At 45.1% G+C, this 19904-nt stretch overlaps 1 protein-coding gene across 13 annotated transcripts in view; it reads left to right on the forward strand.

The window, feature by feature from the left end:
• The window catches only part of IRAG1 (inositol 1,4,5-triphosphate receptor associated 1), a 200154-nt gene that overhangs the window by 115269 nt on the left and 64981 nt on the right, over window positions 1-19904 (forward strand). For 12 of the 13 annotated variants that reach the window (XM_075927919.2, XM_089778618.1, XM_089778617.1 and 9 more), the window contains 2 exons: window positions 4627-4697; window positions 19271-19444. In XM_075927919.2, coding sequence (XP_075784034.2) covers window positions 4627-4697; window positions 19271-19444 — 245 coding nt within the window. The remainder of the gene's footprint in view (window positions 1-4626; window positions 4698-19270; window positions 19445-19904) is intronic. The other variant, XM_089778622.1, reaches the window with a different exon arrangement.

Raw genomic sequence — 19904 nt, forward strand, 5'->3', positions numbered from 1 at the left:
AGGCTACCCCGGGCAGAGAGGACTATCCCAGTCTTCTCTCATGGCAGTATCTTGGGGCCAAGTGAGAAGTGCGTCTCCTTGGCCACTTCAGCTTCACCAGGCACAACCAAAGGAAAGGTGCATGTCTCCCGGCTGGGACAGGTCCAGGTTATTCTGCCCCCTGTGCTCCCCAGCCAGAGGAAAGCAGCAAAGTGTGCACTTTCCCCCGGCTCCCTGACAAAGGGGAACAGCCAGCAATGTTCCAGTATGAATTTAGCGGGGGAGCTTCAGCCCTTCTCTAAAGGGTGCCTGGATGATGGGAGGTTTGGGGCTAAGGCAGTCCATATGGGGAAGCACCCCCATCTAATTCTTTTCACCTGCCTGGTGATTGTTTCTTTTCTGTGTGGTTTTCTGAGAAGCAATCCCATTCCAGGCACATCCCATTTTCCTGGCACAAACAATCCGGGTATGTCTACACTACCCCGCTAGTTCGAACTAGCGGGGTAATGTATGCATACCGCACTTGCTAATGAAGCCCGGGATTTGAATTTCCCGGGCTTCATTAGCATAAGCGGGGAGCCGCCATTTTTAAATCCCCGCTCCTTCGAACCCCGTGTAGCGCGGCTACACGGGGCTCGAACTAGGTAGTTCGGACTAGGGTCCTATTCCGAACTACCGGTACTCCTCGTGAAACGAGGTGTACCGGTAGTTCGGAATAGGCACCCTAGTCCGAACTACCTAGTTCGAGCCCCGTGTAGCCGCGCTACACGGGGTTCGAAGGAGCGGGGATTTAAAAATGGCGGCTCCCCGCTTATGCTAATGAAGCCCGGGAAATTCAAATCCCGGGCTTCATTAGCAAGTGCGGTATGCATACATTACCCTCCTAGTTCGAACTAGGAGGGTAGTGTAGACATACCCCCACTTATCTTACTTTAAGTTCTGATAAGAGGAAGCTAAATACCAAATTTGGTGGTTCTAGCTCTTATAGTTTAGGAGGAATTCTTAAACGAACAGACAGACAATCTCTCTCAAATATATAGTAGACTAATTATAGTAGACTAGTTATATTGTCTTTATAGTTCTATGCCTATTTTTAACACGAGGAAGTGGCATTACAGAGATATTAATTATGATATCAAAGGAATATTTACATGACTCAGTCCTGTGACCTAACTCTGGGAATAATCTCAATGAAGTCTGTAGGAGTTTGACATGAGCAAGGGTTGCTTACATAAATTTGCTAATCTTTCAAATTAACGTAATTTAAATATTAAGCACACACAAGATTAAAATGCCTATGGAAATAGACTTTTCACATCATATCAACCCAGTTTGACAACTACTCCTCATGGAAGCAGACGTTCTTCACATGAATAACTCGAATGAGTCAGCCTTGTGAGTCAAGGTTGCTGCTGCTCTCCCTTTGGCATGTGCAGGGAGGCCAACGGACTTGCTGTGCTTCAAAAAAGGGCAGGGCCTTGGGCACAAGGGATGGGGTTGAGGCAGCTAGCCCTCAGCACTGCGCAGAGCATGCCACACTGTGACCCTTCCCTCCAGCCAGCCCTCAGAGCCGTCCAGAGTGTGCCACATGGTGCTCCTGGGAGCCCCAGGCTCTTTAGAATTGCTGGGGTCCAGGCATACTGCTGTCTTGGACCCTGCTGTCAGTGGGCCTGGTCATATGATGGTATGTCCTGAAAACTTAGCTCTTGTGCTGTGCTTGTGGGGACCTGTAACGATTGTGCAAAGACTAGTCCTACCATGCACTTTACGCCATGCAAAGTGTCCCAGACCCTTTGACAATACCTCCTGCATGACCACTGGAGGAGCATAGGTTGGGCTGCTTGGGAAGGGCTCGTATCTCAGGAGGCAGGCTCAAATTCTTCCATGAGCTCCTCATAGAGCAGTATACTCCCTAGTCAGTTCAATAGAAAAATCCTATGATTTAGCCTATTACTTGTAGTTGGGAGGGGGCATATCCTGATGATTTTACTCACACAAGTGAATATTGGCATATGTGAGGCGAGGAGGATTTGGTCCAAAATGAAAATATATTTTCTATTCAAATCCTTAACATATATTGTTCCTCCTTGTTAGCTCATACTCATGTAGCTTAATCAGGCTACATCTAGACTATGAAGAAGATTGACACTACAGTGATCAATCTTCTGGCATTCGATTTAGCAGCTCTAGTAAAGACCCTCCAAATTGAACACTGAGGTTGCCCCTGTCAACACCAGAATTCCTACCATGAGAAGTAAGGGAAGTTGATGGGAGCATTTCGGTGAGGTTGGCACTGAAGCTCGGCTTAAGGTATGTTGATTCCAGCTATGTTTTTTATGTAGCTGGAATTGCATACCTTAAGCTGATCTTCAGCTATAGTGTAGATCTGGCCTGAGTGTATACAATTTGCGTAGTTTGAAACTGATTATTCTACTCCCTTTTTGTTACCCAACTAATAAGAATACTGTATTAAATTATGCCCGCTACTATTGTATCTTAACATCATGCAGAAAAGTTTATATATATATATATATATATTAAAAGTCATATTAAATAGACCCTATAGCCTATTTTGCAAAATCTATGTATCAACACAATATTTTGTACTTAGAAAAATCAAGAACATTCCATTTATTTGAAGATTAAATTAGTAAAGAATTCAACAACAAAACTTAACTAAAATTTTAAGCAGAACTTGTATTTATAGTGTGTAAGAAAAATATAGTTACAAGGCTTATCTGTAATGGAAGGTAATTTCCAAAGAAATCAAGTAAATAAAATGCTTCACAAGTTGTACTGGCTGCCTTTGCAAATACTTTTATTTGATTTGCTTTATTCTTATATTTTGCATTTTATGTTTTCATGCATTGCTAAAAATGCTCAATGATTTCTCTTGGTATATTTAGTAAATGACATCTGTTAGATGTACAGGTTTAACCTCTGTAGTCTGGCATCCTTGGGAATTTGCCAAACCACAGGAGATCTATATTATCTAGCAGCATGACCAACACTTCCACTGTTTACTGGTCTCTCAGGCTTTGTCTACACTGCCGGTGTTTGCTGGCAGAGAGTATGGAAATGAAGCGCTGATTAGCATTTTGTCACACTTCATTTGCATAATCTAGTTGAGCCGTTTTTTTGCAAGGGGTTTTTGTGCAAAAACAAGCAGGGTGGACGTTTCCTTTTTGCTCAGAAACCTCGATTCCTGTGTGGCCGGCAGGCCAGTGGGCTTCCCACAATGACCCACCATCAGCGTGTGGCAGCAGGTCTGCCCAGTGGGGTTGTGAGACATGTGCCCTGCAGGTCCTGGATCCCCTATATGGCTGCCTGGCAGGACCTGGATCCCCCACACAGTACACACAGCTGCCTGCAGGACCTGGAGCCCCAGTGCAGAACACACGGCTCCCCAGTGGGACCTGGAGCCCCAGCACTGCACGCATGGGTGCCCTGTGAGTCTCAGAGCTAGGGCAGCAATGGCTGCTCAGTGGGGTCAGCAGGACAGTGGTGCCAGCAGGAGGTGAGGAGCCATCCGGGAGGCTAGCAGGATGGGTGGAAGGGCCGGCAGCTGGGGGTCCAGAAATGACCTCCCCTAGTCCAGCAAAATCCCTCCTCTGTAAATGGTCAGGTCCCGAGGGTGCCAGACCAGAGAGATCCAAACTCTAATACCATCACTGTTCAGCAAAGCACTTAAGCATTGAAGTCAATGGAATGTAAATCTTATCTTAAAATTATGCATATGCTTAAATGATTTGTTTAACAAGGATTATCAATATGATTAAAGTTAAGAAAAAGTTTAAATCTGCTGAATCAGGGCCACTATTATGAGTTTTTTGAGCTACCCAGTTCCACATTTTGATGTGATTTAACATCTATTTTTAAATAATTGATTTTTTTATCTCAGAAAAAACAAATAATCGCAACAAATTATCAGTTTACACATACTGAAAAATATTTCTTGCCATGAACTACATTTCCATCAGTCTTAGATTATACAAGACACTGAACTTAAAAGGTATAGCTTTGCTGAAAAATTGTGGATACATTTATGGAATATAAGGTTATCAGTAAAAGACAAAACATCTATCAGTTGAGAGTGGGGGTTTTTTTCAGTACACTGCTTCCTTGATTTTTCCTTTGTTTAGAAAAGTATCAGAGGAATCTCAGCAAAGCAAGCACATTTATTTTAAATCTAATCCAACTCCCACAGAGGTCAAAGGGAATGTTTTCATTGATTTTAATTGGATTATTCTTTAGTGAAAGGATTCAACTATATAAACCCTTTTCAATAAAGCAGTTCAGAACTTTGAAGAGAGGATGATTGCTTGTCTTATCCCAGGTTTGGAAAACTTAAAATATCTGAAATATGAAGCTTGTGTAATTCACTTTTATGGGAAAACTAATACAAACCTTTATCAATTTGAGCATAGCATATTTTTATTTTATGTTCTGAGACAATAGTTAATTGTATATTAAATAATGATTTGGGAGAGAGAAGGAAAGTTAGTTAGTTTTACATTGTGTTTTCCAAAAGGTGTACCAGGAAATTAGAAAAAAAATGTTACGTTAGGATTAATATATATGATGAAATCATGTATTTTAATTTCTTCCTTGTTGCTTACTGCTGCGTTTTGTTTTGTTTTTCCTTAGACCTCATAGTCCTCATCTGAGGCATTCTAACCGACATACTAGGAATTCTGTCAATTCACTGACTTCAGTTGGTAAGACCTAGTTCTGCTAATGTGAATGTTAATTAATGTTAGTATCTTTTTCTGAAAACAAAATCTGACGTGCAAATAAGATTTAAGTGGAGCGACTGTTTTACATCAGTGGAGAGTCCATCCCACAGAAATTGGAATGACTGTGTAATCCCTCTCTTGTGCACACTGAGGCTACACCTGCACTGCAGTGCTATTGTAAAGGCCTCGCTATTCCGACGTCCCTATAAACCTCATTACAGGAAGATTAAGGGACATTTTGGAAAGGGAATTCATTTTGAAATGAGTGCTGTGTAGACAGTGCCAAATTTCAAAATAAGCTATTTCAAAATTGACTCAAAATAAGCTATGCAATTTGCATAGCTCAAATTGCTTAGCTTACTTTGAGCTAAGGGTGCTATGTAGATGCACTCAGGATACATCTGCACAGCAGGAAAAAAACTTGAAATAAGCTACACAACTAGAGCTACACTAATTATGTAGCTTAAGTCTAAATGGCTTATTTTGAATTTGGGCATGTCTACACAGCACTTATTTCGAAATAGAGCACTCTTCCTCCAGCTTCCCTTACTCCTCGTACAATGAGGTTTACAGAAGTTGGAGTAAGAAGCCTGTTATTTTGAATTTATTTTTAAATAATGGGCTTGCTGTGTAGACACACAAAACGTTCTTCTTTGAGTGCTTGCTCATGTGTATTCAAATTTGGTGTGCGTGTGCCACATGCATAGATTCCAGATCCTTTTTTCTCCAGCGGTATCGGTCAGGCCAGCAAGTCGAATCGTTGGCCACATGTTAGCTTAGACACTTAGGCTATGTTTACACTCGCGGCTTCTTGCGCAAGTATGGCGGTTCTTGCGCAAGAATCAGCAGAGCGTCCACATTGCCCGCCCGCTCTTGCACAAGGAAATTTACAGTACAGCGTGGTAAGAGAGGTCTTCTTGCGCAAGAGCTACGCTCTTTTTTAACAGGTGTAAGCCCTCTTGCGCAGGAGCTCTTACGCAAGCGGGCAGTGTGGACATTCAGCAAGGATTTCTTGCGCAAGAAAGCCCTATGGCTAAAATGGCCACCAGAGCTTTCTTGCACAAGAGAGCGTCCACACTGCCATGGATGCTCTTGTGCAAAAGCACAGCTCACACATGGCAGTGTGGACATTTTCTTGCGCAAGAAGCCGCGAGTGTAGACATAGCCATATTGTTCAAAGTGGCCTTTATTGTGGCTATCACGTCAGAAAGGAGGGTATCAGAACTCAGGGCACTAATGGTCAACCCTCCATATGTGGTTTTTTCAGCGGACAGGCTGTGTCTGCGCCCCCATCCGGCTTTCCTCCCTAAATTGGTGTCCACATTCCATACATGGCAGGATATTTACTTACCAGTATTCTTCCCAGAGCCCCATGCAACCTCTAGGTAGCGAGCCCTACACTTGCTAGACACAAAGCGCATGCTGGCGTTTTACATTGATAGAACAAGAGAGTTTCCCAGATCACCTCAACTCTTTATTTCAATAGAGGAAAGAGTTAAAGGCATGCCAGTATCGGCACAGCAGTTGTCTTCCTGGATTACATCCTGTATCAGGGAATGTTACGAACTGGCAGGCAAGGTACTGCCTCACATCACAGCTCCCTGCACTCAGGTGCAGGCCTCCTCAGCAGTCTTTCTGGCGCAGGTTCCTATAGTGGATATCTGTAGAGCAGCCACATGGTCATCAGTGCACACGTTTGCAGCACATTATGCGATCCCCCGACAAGCTAGGGAGGATGCAGCCCTGAGCATTGTGGTACTGCAATCAATTCTGCCTTAACCTGTATTGTTCTCCAACCCCGCCTCCATTAGGCTACGGAGTCACCTAATTCAAATGCACATGAGCAAGCATTTGAAAAAGAAAAAATCGATTACTAACCTGTAATTGTTGTTCTTCGAGATGTATTGCTCATGTCTGTTTGACACCCCCCTACCTCTTCTTCGTCGGAGTTTTCTGGCAAGAAGGAACTGAGGGAGGGAACAGCCAGCAGGGATACTTATTCACCATTATGTCGGCGCCACTCTAGGGGCTCCCTGCCAGCCCAACGGATATCGCTGGAGAAAAAAGGCTCTAGAATCCATGCACGTGGCGCACGCACACCTAATTCGAATGCACATGAGCAACACATCTCAAAAAACAACAGTTACGGGTAAGTAACCATTTTTTATTTTGGAATAATGTCCATTATTTTGAAATAATGCTGTTGTGTAGACATACCCCGAGTGTAATGTGTGCACAGAAAGTACTTGATGATGATGTAGTAGGATAAATTATCACCCTGGCTACGTCTACACTGGCATGATTTTCCGGAAATGCTTTTAACGGAAAAGTTTTCTGTTAAAAGCATTTTCAGAAAAGCGCGTCTAGATTGGCAGAACGCTTTTCCTCAAAAGCACTTTTTGTGGAAAAGCGTCCTTGGCCAATCTAGACGCGCTTTTCTGCAAAAAAGCCCCGATCGCCATTGTCGCGATCGGGGTTTTTTTGTGGAAAACAGTACTGTGCTGTTTATACTGGCCCTCTTGCGCAAATGATTTGCACAAGAGGGCTTTTGCCCGAATGGGAGCAGCACAATATTTCCGCAAGAACACTGACGATCTTACATGAGATCGTCAGTGTTCTTGCGGAAATTCAAGCGGCCAGTGTAGACAGCTGGCAAATTTTTCCGCAAAAGCAGATGATTTTGCGGAAAAACTTGCCAGTCTAGACAGAGCCCCTGAGTTTAAGATGTTTGCATTACAAGTAGTGAATAAAATGCAGAATATACACATGAGCAGAACTATAGAAATACGTATCTTCTAGCACCTCAGAAATACATTCATAAAATAGAGCTTACTTTTTTTTTTATAAGACTGGAGATATGTCTTCTTAGCACCTCCTGGTTTTTGAAAAGTGCTGTTCAGTGGCTCAATTTTTTTAATTCCTTGTGCATAATCAGAAATTGAATTTAAAAAAAGTCATGAATATGTATCGGTCAAAATATTCAAGTCAGTAATGTTATCAGCTACTTAAATATTTAATGAAAATTGGCAGATTCTTTAGGAGGATATTTTGATGCTCTTCCTCACAGTGAGTAGTATCTTACTCCATGAAGAGTACTATTGACCTCAGTTTGGCTACTTATGGAATAATGTACCACAAAGTAGGAATAAAGGTACTGGAACTGGGAGGGACTTTGAGAGGTCATAAAGTCCAGTCCCCTGCCCTTGTAGCAGGGCCAAGCATCATCTAGATCATGAGTGGGCAATAATTTTTGATAGGGTACCACTCCAAGAATTCAACAAGTGGTCAACAAGTGGGATGCGTAGTCCTACGGATGGGGGTTCCACGGCCACCACCCCCAAAAGGAAACGACGGGTGGTGGTGGTCGGGGACTCCCTCCTAAGAGGGACTGAGCCATCCCTCTGCCGTCTGGACCTGGAATCTCGAGAGCTGTGCTGCTTACCGGGAGCTCGCATTCAGGATGTCACTGAGAGGCTTACTGTGACAGGGCGCCTGCCCTGCACTGGCCCTTTAACACCAGGACTTCGTCCCGGAGCCGGGGCTAGCAGAAAGGAGACCAGCAGGAGCTAGTTAGGACTAGAGAGAGCCTAGCTGGCAAAGATCCTGGACTGCACGAGTGGCTGGTAGAAGCCAGCTGAACCCATTAGGGCATGGGAGAGCCCAGCTGGCAGAGATCCAGGACTGCACGAGTGGCTGGTAGAAGCCAGCTGAACCCATTAGGGCGAGGATGAGCGCAGCTGGCACGTATATATAGAGAAGCCCAGGTTGCTCAGGAGGAGGGAGAGAGAGGCCAGTGAGGGGCTGACTGTGGAGGAAGCAGGAGCTCCCAGGAGGGAACTCCGCTGGGGATAGCCAGCAAGGACTGGGAGAAGGCCAGCTAAGGCTCCCCTGACGAGGGGCCGGAGGCAAGGCCCAGGCTTGGAGGCAGATCACAGCCTGGCTTAGGTAAGCAGGGCCTCGGAGATAATCCGAAATGCCTATGATGAGCATCCCATACAGACTGTAACTTGCCCTGCGAGGGGCTAGATGAGGACAGTCAGGGGGCACTGAGGCACACTGGGGTGCGGACCCCTGACAGAACCCCTGACACTTACCAAGCTGATCAAACCTTCGGATCGCTACCCCTTCCTGCTTCTCCATGTGGGAACTAATGATACGGCCAAGAATAATCTTGAGCGTGTTACTGCAGATTATGTAGTGCTAGGAAGAAGGATCCAAGAATTTGGAGCGCAAGTGGTATTCTCCTCCATCCTCCCTGTTGAAGGGAAAGGACTGGGCAGGGATTGTCGAATTGAGGACGTAAATGCGTGGTTGCGCAGATGGTGTCACAGAGAGGGCTTTGGTTTCTTCGACCATGGGGCTCTGTTCCGGGCGCAAGGATTGTTAGGAAGAGATGGGATCCACCTAACGAAGAGAGGAAGGAGCATCTTAGCGGGCAGGCTTGCAAACCTAGTGAGGAAGGCTTTAAACTAGGTTCATCGGGGGATGGTGACCAAAACCCTGAGGGGAGTGAGAAACTCGGATACCGGGAAGAAATGCAGAGAGGAAGGGGCAAGAAAGGAGCTCCCATGTTTCGAATGGAGAAGATAGGACAATCAACTGGTTACCTGAAGTGTTTGTACACTAATGCGACAAGCCTGGGCAAGAAACAGGAAGAACTGGAGGCTCTGGCCCAGACCAAGAAATATGATTTAATTGGGATAACAGAGACTTGGTGGGATGACTCGCATGACTGGAGCGCTGTCATGGAAGGTTATAGACTGTTCAGGAATAACAGGCAGGGGAGAAAAGGAGGAGGAGTTGCACTATATGTAAGAGAGCACTACGATTGCTCTGAACTCCAGTATAAAGAAGGAGAAAAACCTGTTGAGAGTCTATGGGTTAAGTTTAAGGGAGCAAACAACAGCATTGATGTTGAGGTTGGTGTTTGCTACAGGCCACCGAATCAGGTGGATGAGGTAGATGAGGCTTTCTTCGGACAACTGAGCGAAGCTTCCAGATCACAGGCCCTGGTTCTCGTGGGCGACTTGAATCACCTTGACATCTGCTGGGAAACCAATACGGCAGTACACAGGCAATCCAGGAAGTTTTTGGAGAATGTTGGGGATAATTTCTTGACACAGGTGCTGAAGGATCCGACCAGGGGCTGTGCGCAGCTTGACCTTCTGCTCACAAACAGGGAGGAACTAATAGGGGAAGTGGAGGTGGGTGACAACCTGGGAAGCAGTGATCATGAGATGGTAGATTTCAGGATCCTGACCAAAGGAAGAAAAGAGAGTAGTAAAATACACACCTTGGACTTCAAAAAAGCAGATTTTGACTCCCTCCGAGATCTGATGGGCAGAATCCCCTGGGGTGTTAACATGAAGGGGAAAGGAGTCCAGGAGAGCTGGCAGTATTTTAAAGAAGCCTTATTGAAGGCACAGAAAGAAACCATCCCGATGTGTAGCAAGAGAGGCAAACATGGTAGGAGACCGGACTTACAGGGGAAATCCTTGGTGAACTTAAGCACAAAAAGGAAGCTTACAAAGAGTGGAAACTTGGACAAATGACCAGGGAGGAGTTTAAAGGTATAGCTCGAGAATACCGGGAGGTTATCAGGAAGGCGAAAGCGCAAATGGAATTGTGACTGGCTAAGGATGTGAAGGATAACAAGAAAGGTTTCTGCCGGCATGTTAACAAGAAGAAGGTGATCAGAAAGGGTGTGCGGCCCCTAATGGATGAAGGAGGTAACCTAGTGACAGATGATGTGGGGAAAGCTGAAGTACTCAATGCTTTCTTTGCCTCTGTATTCACGGACAAGGTCGGCTCCTGGACTTCTGCACCAAGTGACACAAGATGGGATGAAGATGGACAGCCCGTGGTGGGTAAAGAACAGGTTAGGAACTATTTAGAAAAGCTAAACGTACATAAATCCATGGGTCTGGACTTAGTGCATCCGAGGGTACTGAGGGAGTTGGCAAATGTCATTGTGGAGCCTTTGGCTATTATCTTTGAAAAGTCGTGGAGATCGGGAAAAATCCCGGATGACTGGAAAAAGGCAAATGTAGTGCCCATCTTCAAAAAAGGGAAGAGGGATGATCCAGGGAACTATAGGCCTGTCAGTCTTACCTCAGTTCCTGGAAAAATCATGGAAGGGATACTTAAGGAATCCATATTGAGGCACTTGGATGAGAGGAAAGTGATCAGGAATAGACAGCATGGATTTACAAAGGGCAAGTCGTACCTGACCAATCTGATTAGCTTCTATGATGAGGTAACTGGCTCGGTGGACATGGGGAAGTCAGTGGATGTTATATACCTTGACTTTAGCAAGGCTTTTGATACGGTCTCCCACAATATTCTTGCCAGCAAGTTAAGGGATTGTGGATTGGATAAATGGATGGGAAGATGGGTAGAAAGATGGCTAGAAGGCTGGGCCCAGCAGGTAGTGATCAATGGCTCGATGTCAGGATGGCGGTTGGTTTCTAGGGGAGTGCCCCAAGGTACGGTTGTAGGACCGGTTTTGTTCAATATCTTCATTAATGATCTGGATGAGAGGATGGATTGCACCCTCAGCAAGTTTGCGGATGACACTAAGCTGGGGGGAGAGGTAGATACGCTTAAGGGCAGAGATAGGGTACAGAATGACTTAGACAAATTGGAGGATTGGGTCACAAGAAACCTGATGAGATTCAACAAGGACAAGTGTAGAGTCCTGCACTTGGGACGGAAGAATCCCAAGCATAGTTACAAGCTGGGGACCAACCGGTTAAGTAGTAGTTCTGCAGAAAAGGACCTGGGGGTTACAGTGGATGAGAAGCTAGATATGAGTCAACAGTGTGCCCTTGTAGCCAACACGGCTAATGGCATATTAGGTTGCATTAAGAGGAGCATTGCCAGCAGATCCAGAGATGTCATTATTCCCCTTTATTCGGCTTTGGTGAGGCCGCATCTGGAGTATTGTGTCCAGTTCTGGGCCCCCCACTACAAAAAGGCTGTGGACGCATTGGAGAGGGTCCAGCGGAGGGCAACCAAAATGATTAGGGGGCTGGAGCATATGACTTATGAGGAGAGGCTGAGGTACTTGGGTCTGTTTAGTCTGCAGAAGCGAAGAGTGAGGGGGGATTTGATAGCAGCCTTCAACTTCCTGAAGGGAGGTTCCAAAGAGGATGGAGAGAGGCTGTTCTCAGTAGTGTCAGATGGCAGAACAAGGAGCAATGGTCTCAAGTTGTGATGGGAGAGGTCCAGGTTGGATATTAGGAAAAACTATTTCACTAGGAGGGTGGTGAAGTACTGGAATAGGTTACCTAGGGAAGTAGTAGAGTCTCCATCCCTAGAGGTGTTTAAGTCTCGGCTTGAGAAAGCCCTGGCCGGGTTGATTTAGTTGGAATTGGTCCTGCCTAGAGCAGGGGCCTGGACTTGATGACCTTCTGAGGTCTCTTCCAGTTCTATGATTCTATGATTCTATTCTATGATTCTTCCATGATATTAATGGAGGAGATGTGGGGTCTGGGATGGAGGCTGAGTGTAGAAGGGAGCTTCTGGTAAGGGATTGTGGTGCAGGAGAGAGTGTGGGATCTGGGAGGGAATTTGGATGAAGGAGAGGGTTGTGGCCTGAGGCAGGAGACTGGGGTGCAGAACAGGATGCAGAGTCCAGGAGGAGACATGAGTGGAAAAGAGGCTTCTGAGCTGAAGGAGGGGTGCAAAAGGAGTGCAGGGTCTGGGAGGGGGTTGTGACCTGGAGTGAAATTGCAGGAGGGGGTACAGGAATCTTGGTTGTAACTGGAATAGAGGGTTGGGGTGCAAGGTCAGGGAGGAGGTTGCATCCTAGAGCTGGGGCATGGGAGCGAGTGCAGAGGATTGGGGCGCAGGATCTGTGAAAAGGTAGGAGTGCGGGGGGAGGGGTTAGACAATGGGTTGGAAGAAGGGAGGGTCCAAGGTGCTAGAGTTCCTTGCCTTCCATACCCCTGCTGTGACTGCAAGGACCATGTATAGCTCTGAAGTGTGCAAGCCCAGAGGGGGAGTAGTACTTTGTGCGCTGCCTGACCTGCAAACAGGCAGCTGCCATCAGCTGGAAATTGGCCAATGGGAGCTGCAAGATTGGGGAAAGGGACAGTGCATGAAGCCTTTCTTCCCCTCCCCTGAGGCTTGCAGCATTCAGAGAGCTGCTCTGAGTAGTATGTGGGGGCAGGACAGGCAGAGGCTCCTGCAGATAGGCTCCATTGGCTTGGTGGGCCAAATTTTCCTGCTCCGATCTAGATCTTCCCTAAGGGTATGTCTACACTACAGCATTATTTCAAAATATCTAATTTCGAAATAGTTATTTCTAAATAAGATATTTCAAAATAACGTGTCTACACACAAAATGCATTTCAAAATAGCATTTGGCTATTTCGAAATAGCACATCCACACTGAGTGGACGCTGAATCGCATTTAAGGCGGGCCAGAACCAGGTCCGGCAGGGCATCAGGTCAGGAGTTACTTAGTGTGGCTACTGCCTGAGGCTATCTGAGGCCTGTGCTTCAAGGGACCCCCCTGGGCAGCTGGTTCTCAGGTTTCCCTGCTTGCTTGCCTACCTTGATGAGGGACAGCAAAGCATTTTGTCTCTGCATGCTCTGGTTGCTCTCACTCTGGACACCACAGCACTCTGCAACATGGAGCCAGAGCTGCCCCTGGGCACTCTGGTGCTTCTCTTGGATGCGTTGCTGCGAGCCTGGCTGCACTTTCTACAGGCTGCCATCCAGGAGGTCCATCGGCGGCTGTCAGTATCCAGGAGGCCCTGTGGGAGAGCTTCCACCTCGAGGAGCACTAAGAACCTCCCTGGTCTGCCCCACGGTCTCTCACGTCCTTCCACATACACCTCCTTAACCCCCCTTCCCGATGTAAAATAAAATACATGTTTTTTCATGAACTCTCTTTATTTAACAAAACTGGGTGGGCGGGAATGAAACTCTGGTGAGACTGGGGAAAGGAGGTGGGAGAGGGGAAGGGGAAACCTGGGAGGAGAGAGCTGGAAGGGGGAAGCAAGGGGAAGAAGGAGGAGGGGAAGTTAAGGGCCCAGGGTTGGGGATCTCACTGGACCAACTTGATTTTCATGCGAACCTGCTCCTGGGTTAGCATGTGGCCTTTGGTGGCCAGGTTGGCAGCTATCCTGCCATAGACGGCTGCATTCCCCCGTCTAGTGCAGAGATCATGGATGTTGGGGGCATCCCCCCAAACCTGAATAAGGTCCATGAGCTCCACCCTGGACCAGGAAGGTGCCGGCCTTCTTTGGGCCCTAGCAGGCTCCTGGGAGCTGGCAGACTGCTCCTTAAGAGCGGTGAAGGGCTGGCTGCCGGTGGCTTGCTGGCTCATGTTTTGGGGTCACTGGGTCAGGGGCAGTGACTGCTGACTCTGGGCTGGCAGGCTTGGAGCTCGCACAGGCACTGTGGCCAGAGTCTTCCCCTTTAAGGGCTCTAGGGAGGTGGGGAGGGAGAGGAGTGTTCTTGGTTGAGGCCAGAGTGGCCACCAAGGCACCCTGGAAAGGCTGGAGGCCCCCAATTTCGATATAAGTGTTTACACAGCATTTATTTCGAAATAGCAGTTTTGAAATTGGCATTATTCCTCATGGAATTAAGTTTACCAATTTTGAAATAAGCCCTCCAGTATTTTGATTTAATTTCGAAATAGCGGTTGGCTTGTGTAGATGCTAGGAAAGTTATTTTGAAATAAAAGCTGTTATTTCAAAATAACTGTGATGTGTAGACATACCCTAACAGATGTCTGTCTAATGTGTTGTTAAATGTCTCTAGTGATGGTGATTCCACAACATGACTAGGCAATTTATTCCAGTGTTTAACCACCCTGATAGTTAGGAAGTTTTTCTTAATGTCCAACCTAAACGTCCCTTATTACAATTTAAGACCAATGCTTCTTGTCTTATCATTAGACATTAAGGAGCATAATATTTCTTCCTCCTCCTTGTAAACACCCTGTTAGGTACTTGAAAGCTGCTATCATGTCCACTTCTCAGTCTTCTCTTTTCCAAACTAAACAAGCCCTGTTCTTTCAGCCTTCCCTCATAAGCTTTCATCATTTTTGTTGCTCTTCTCTGGACTCTCCAATTTCTCCACATCTTTCCTGAAATGTGGTGCCCAGAACTTGACTCACTACTCCAGCTGAGAATCTCACCATTACTATACATATATTGGCAAACTTTCCAGTTCGGGGATGAAGTGCTGGCCCTGTTGAAGTCTGTGTCAAAACTCCCACCGACTTAAATAGGCAAAACTTAAAAAACAACAAATAGTCTGGTAGCACTTTAAAGACAAACAAAACATGTAGATGGGATCGTGAGCTTTCATAGGCAAAAACCAGATGACGGGAAGCAGTGGGTTGTGCCCATGAAAGCTCATGATCCCATCTATTTGTTTTGTTAGTCTCTAAAGTGCGACCAGACTACTTGTTGTTGTTTAAGTTTTTCCAGTTACAGACTAACTTGTCTGCCCCTCTGAAGCTTTTGACTTAAATAGGACCAGGATTTCTCCCCATGTGAGTATGTATCTGGATTGTTGCTGCAGACCCATTTCTATCTACAGCATCCTTACCTGTCATTATAAATTGTATGGAATTATAGGAATGATTACTCTAAAGTATGAAATGATAAAAGAATAAACAGATATGAGCCACTACCTAGAGAAGAAAAGAAAGAAAAACAAACCTCAGAAATCCAGATCCAATTACACAACACAGAAAATAGTTCATGTAAAATGTAAATTGTATATTGAAACACATTAGAAATATTTCATTCTTATTGTACTTTAATAGTCAAGATTCTGGTTTAATGTTTTCAGTTTGTATTGTAGATTTATATTATGAATGTACGATTTCATGAATAAAAATCCCAGCAATTTATTTAGGCTGATTTGTTCTTCTAAAACTATATTTTGAGCTGTTTTTAAAAATAGCACAGACTATGGTACATGCTGGCTCAAGACATTCAAAGGCAGAATAATCCAAGATAGGAGAGAGCACACAATCTATGGCACTACTGAATTTAAGCTTAATCATGCCTGGAGATCTAAGAGGATTGGAAAACCCTGCACAATTTATCTAGCAGCAGCTAGATCAGCAGCAGCACCCAAGTCATGCATACATCCTAACATGCCATTGTTTGGTGAGAAAATGAGAGCTGAACTAAGAAAATGAGAATTGTTTGTGGAGAAGTCTATTCCATTGGCTCTTCTTAAAAGATAACTAAGGGCCTGATCCGAAGCACTTGAAGTCAATGTGAGTCTTTTCACTTAACATAATGAACTTTGGATGAGGCCCATAGAGGTGGGGGTTTTGACAAGTCCCTTAAGGTGTGTCTACACAGCACCCTAAACTCAAAATAAGATACGCAATTTGCACTATGCAAATTGCGTATCTGATTTTTATTGAATTTTGAAATAGCATATGTTAAAATTTGGCATATCTACACAGAAATAACGCGCTATTTTGAGACATCCCTTAACCCTCGTGGAACAAGGGTTACAGGGATGCCAAAATAGCACATCCACTATTTTGAGACCGATCTTGAAATAGCGGGTGCATTCAAAAGACTCGGGGTAGCTATTTCAGGGTACTTCTGGTATCCTGAAATAGCCCAGCTGCATAGATGTATTCTTAGAGTAAAATGTTCAGAAACACCTGTTATGTTGTGGGGAGTTTTACAGTATAGGAAGAAATCAGTGGAAATACAGAGAGCTTGAGTAGTTGCAAGAGTCCATTTTATTGCATAGCACATGTCAGTCCCCGTAATACACAAGGTTCGAAGGGATGCCGGAAAGGATGAGACCACAACTGGGGGTTTCAAAAAGCACAAACTGATTTTATTTTGATGGCGCCAGACAATCATCAGAACAAAAATTAAACAGATTGCCAGACAACACAAAACAATTCCCTGAGGCTTTTCTAAATCACAATAATTCCTAATAACTGCCCAGGGGTTAGGAACAGTTGAATTAACACTGGTATTATCCATAGGGCTGACTATTTACACAACTTTATACAAGGAAACAGTAAAAAACCTAAACCACAACTATTTATAAACTAACTTAGTAACTTTTTAGCCACTGTCACTTGGCAAGCAATAAGGACAACTAAAAAATCAATTAGGATAGGGATGATGGCGGGGGGAGGGGTGGTTATACCAGTTCTGGAGACAGCAGGAACACAACTACCGGTCACATGCTCATAAACTATCTCCACTCGGGTCGACCAACTCGGAGTACGCTCAGTAAGACTCAAGAGCGGGGGGTGCAAGGCGTCTGGGTGATCAGGCCAGGCGTTCACTCAATGCGAATCCCCAGTGAGAGAGGGGCTGCCTGCCTGTTTTATTGCCTGTGAACTTATCACCCCATAGGTTGGTTTTTGCTGCAGTGGGTGGAGTAGCAGGCCTGAGCACCAGTCAGCCCACTGGCTGATCTGTTACTGCAATGGGTGGAGCGAGCAGGGGAAGATTATTAATTTACATGCCCTTATATGGAAAACACTCCACCTCACAGACAGAGCCCCCTATACCAGCCTCAGAGGTATTACAGGCTATGGCTCCCTGCGACGGGCAGCCATTTCTGATGTTCTGTCTCGGACAGCACAGAACTGACTAGAACAAGCCCAAACTAGCTGGGCTGACCCCAGTGACCTAACTCAGTTACTATAACAACAAGTATCAGAGGGGTAGCCGTGTTAGTCTGAATCTGCAAAAGCGACGAGGAGTCCTGTGGCACCTTATAGACTAACTGAAGTGTAGGAGCATAAGCTTTCGTGGGCAAAGACCCACTTCGTCAGATGCATGTAGTGGAAATTTCCAGAGGCAGGAATAAATATGCAGGCCAGGATCAGGCTGGAGATGATGAGGTGATCCAATCAAGGAGGATGAGGCCCACTTCTATTCTGTAAACTGCGATACCCACACGAGGAAGTGAGGAGACAGATTGAGAGAGCCAGACGTGTACCCAGAAGCCTCCTGCTACGGGACAAGCCCAAGAAAGAAACCAACAGAACACCACTGGCCATCACCTACAGTCCCCAGCTAAAACCTCTCCAACGCATCATTAGTGATCTTCAACCCATCCTGGACAATAATCCCTCGCTTTCACAGGCCTTGGGAGGTAGGCCGGTCCTTGCCCACAGACAACCCGCCAACCTGAAGCATATTCTCACCAGCAACTACACACCGCACCATAATAACTCGAACTCAGGAACCAATCCTTGCAACAAACCTCGGTGCCAACTCTGCCCACATATTTACACCAGCAACACCATCACAGGACCTAACCAGATCAGCCATACTGTCACTGGTACATTCTCCTGCACATCCACCAACGTAATATATGCCATCATGTGCCAACAATGCCCCACTGCTATATACATCGGCCAAACAGGACAGTCCCTACGTAAAAGAATCAATGGACACAAATCTGATATTAGGAATGGCAACATACAAAAACCTGTAGGGGAACACTTCAATCTTCCTGGACACACAATTGCAGATCTAAAAGTAGCCATCCTGCAGCAAAAAAACTTCAGGACCAGACTTCAAAGAGAAACTGCTGAGCTACAGTTCATCTTTAAGTTTGACACAATCAACTCTGGATTAAACAAAGACTGTGAATGGCTTGCTAACTACAAAAGCAGCTTCTGTTCCCTTGGAATTCACACCTCCAGATCAGCTGCTAGAAGTGGGCCTCATCCTCCTTGATTGGATCACCTCATCATCTCCAGCCTGATCCTGGCCTGCATATTTATTCCTGCCTCTGGAAATTTCCACTATAACAACAAGATCTATATCTACAACCCAATACACAATAACACCTAAGTTGAGTTACCACCGAGTTCCAAAAGTGAACTCCAAGATATCTTGAAAATGGCACTTGGGTTGATAAATTACTAGGTGTTTTTGAACATTTTACTTCTAGTATGAAGCTATATGAAAAGTCAGTTTTTAAATAGGAAATAAAAACAAATGGCAGACATTATAGATCACATTTTTTATCAGTTTCAAATTATAGTCCCAGTTACCACTGGTCTCTAATCTTTACACAAAATTCTGGACCCCAGTCTGTAAATTCGTCAACAGAGCTATTCACGTGCTTAGTGTTAAGTATGCTCTGCCTTTACCAAGAATGTTTGTGGGACTTTGTGCTTGAAAAGTTATACAGGCAGAAACTTTCACAAAAAAATAGTTTATAACAGAAATGCTGAAAGTACCAGCTGGCATATGGTTAGTGCCGCACCCATTTTCACAAATAAAACCTTAGACATAAATAAGAGTGGGTGGGATATGGAAAACCAAGTTTTATGTTAATGCATTTATTCAAGGGGCTGATGATACCTTCATTTCACAGGACATCATCAGTGCTGGGGGGAAAAGAGCACTACTGGAAAGTGATGTTAAATATGAATGACTAGTGAATATGAGTTGATAGCACAATTATAGGTATATTTTAAACCATATGGTAGGTACATATGATTTTTTTAAATTATGCAACAAATAAGCTAAACACATAGTTATATTATACAACTCTAACTCATACGCTTGGCTACTGAGACCATACAGGTCAGGTGATTGATTTGATAAATGACCAACTGCCAGACGTCAAAATCTCAGATGAAGATAAAAAGAAGAATCTTGAGTTATTAGAAGAAGCAAAGAGAGTGAGTGAGAGGTTCCTAATGCGCAGAGGGAGAAAATCAAGAAGCAGCCTTCCAGAATCTCCCACAGGTAAGTGCAAGATGTGAAAATAACATATGATATATAAATTGAGGTTTGCTGATGTACAACTTTACAAGGCACGTGCTCAATATAGTCCATTCATAATTAGTGGTTGCGTGCACATAGTTTGTTGTTTTTAACCTCGCTGAAAATATTTCTCACTAAGGGTATGTCTACACTACCCCGCTAGTTCGAACTAGGAGGGTAATGTAGGCATACCGCACTTGCAAATGAAGCCCGGGATTTGAATTTCCCGGGCTTCATTTGCATAAGTGGGGAGCCGCCATTTTTAAATCCCCGCTTGTTCAAACCCCGTGTAGCGCGGCTACACGGGGCTCGAACTAGGTAGTTCGGACTAGGTTCCTATTCCGAACTACCGGTACACCTCGTGGAACAGGTACACCTCGTGGAATAGGAATCCTAGTCCAAACTACCTAGTTTGAGCCCCGTGTAGCCGCGCTACACGGGG

Source organism: Pelodiscus sinensis, chromosome 5 (assembly GCF_052426305.1).
Source record: "Pelodiscus sinensis isolate ZL-2025 chromosome 5, ASM5242630v1, whole genome shotgun sequence".
NCBI classification, from domain to species: Eukaryota; Metazoa; Chordata; order Testudines; family Trionychidae; genus Pelodiscus; species Pelodiscus sinensis.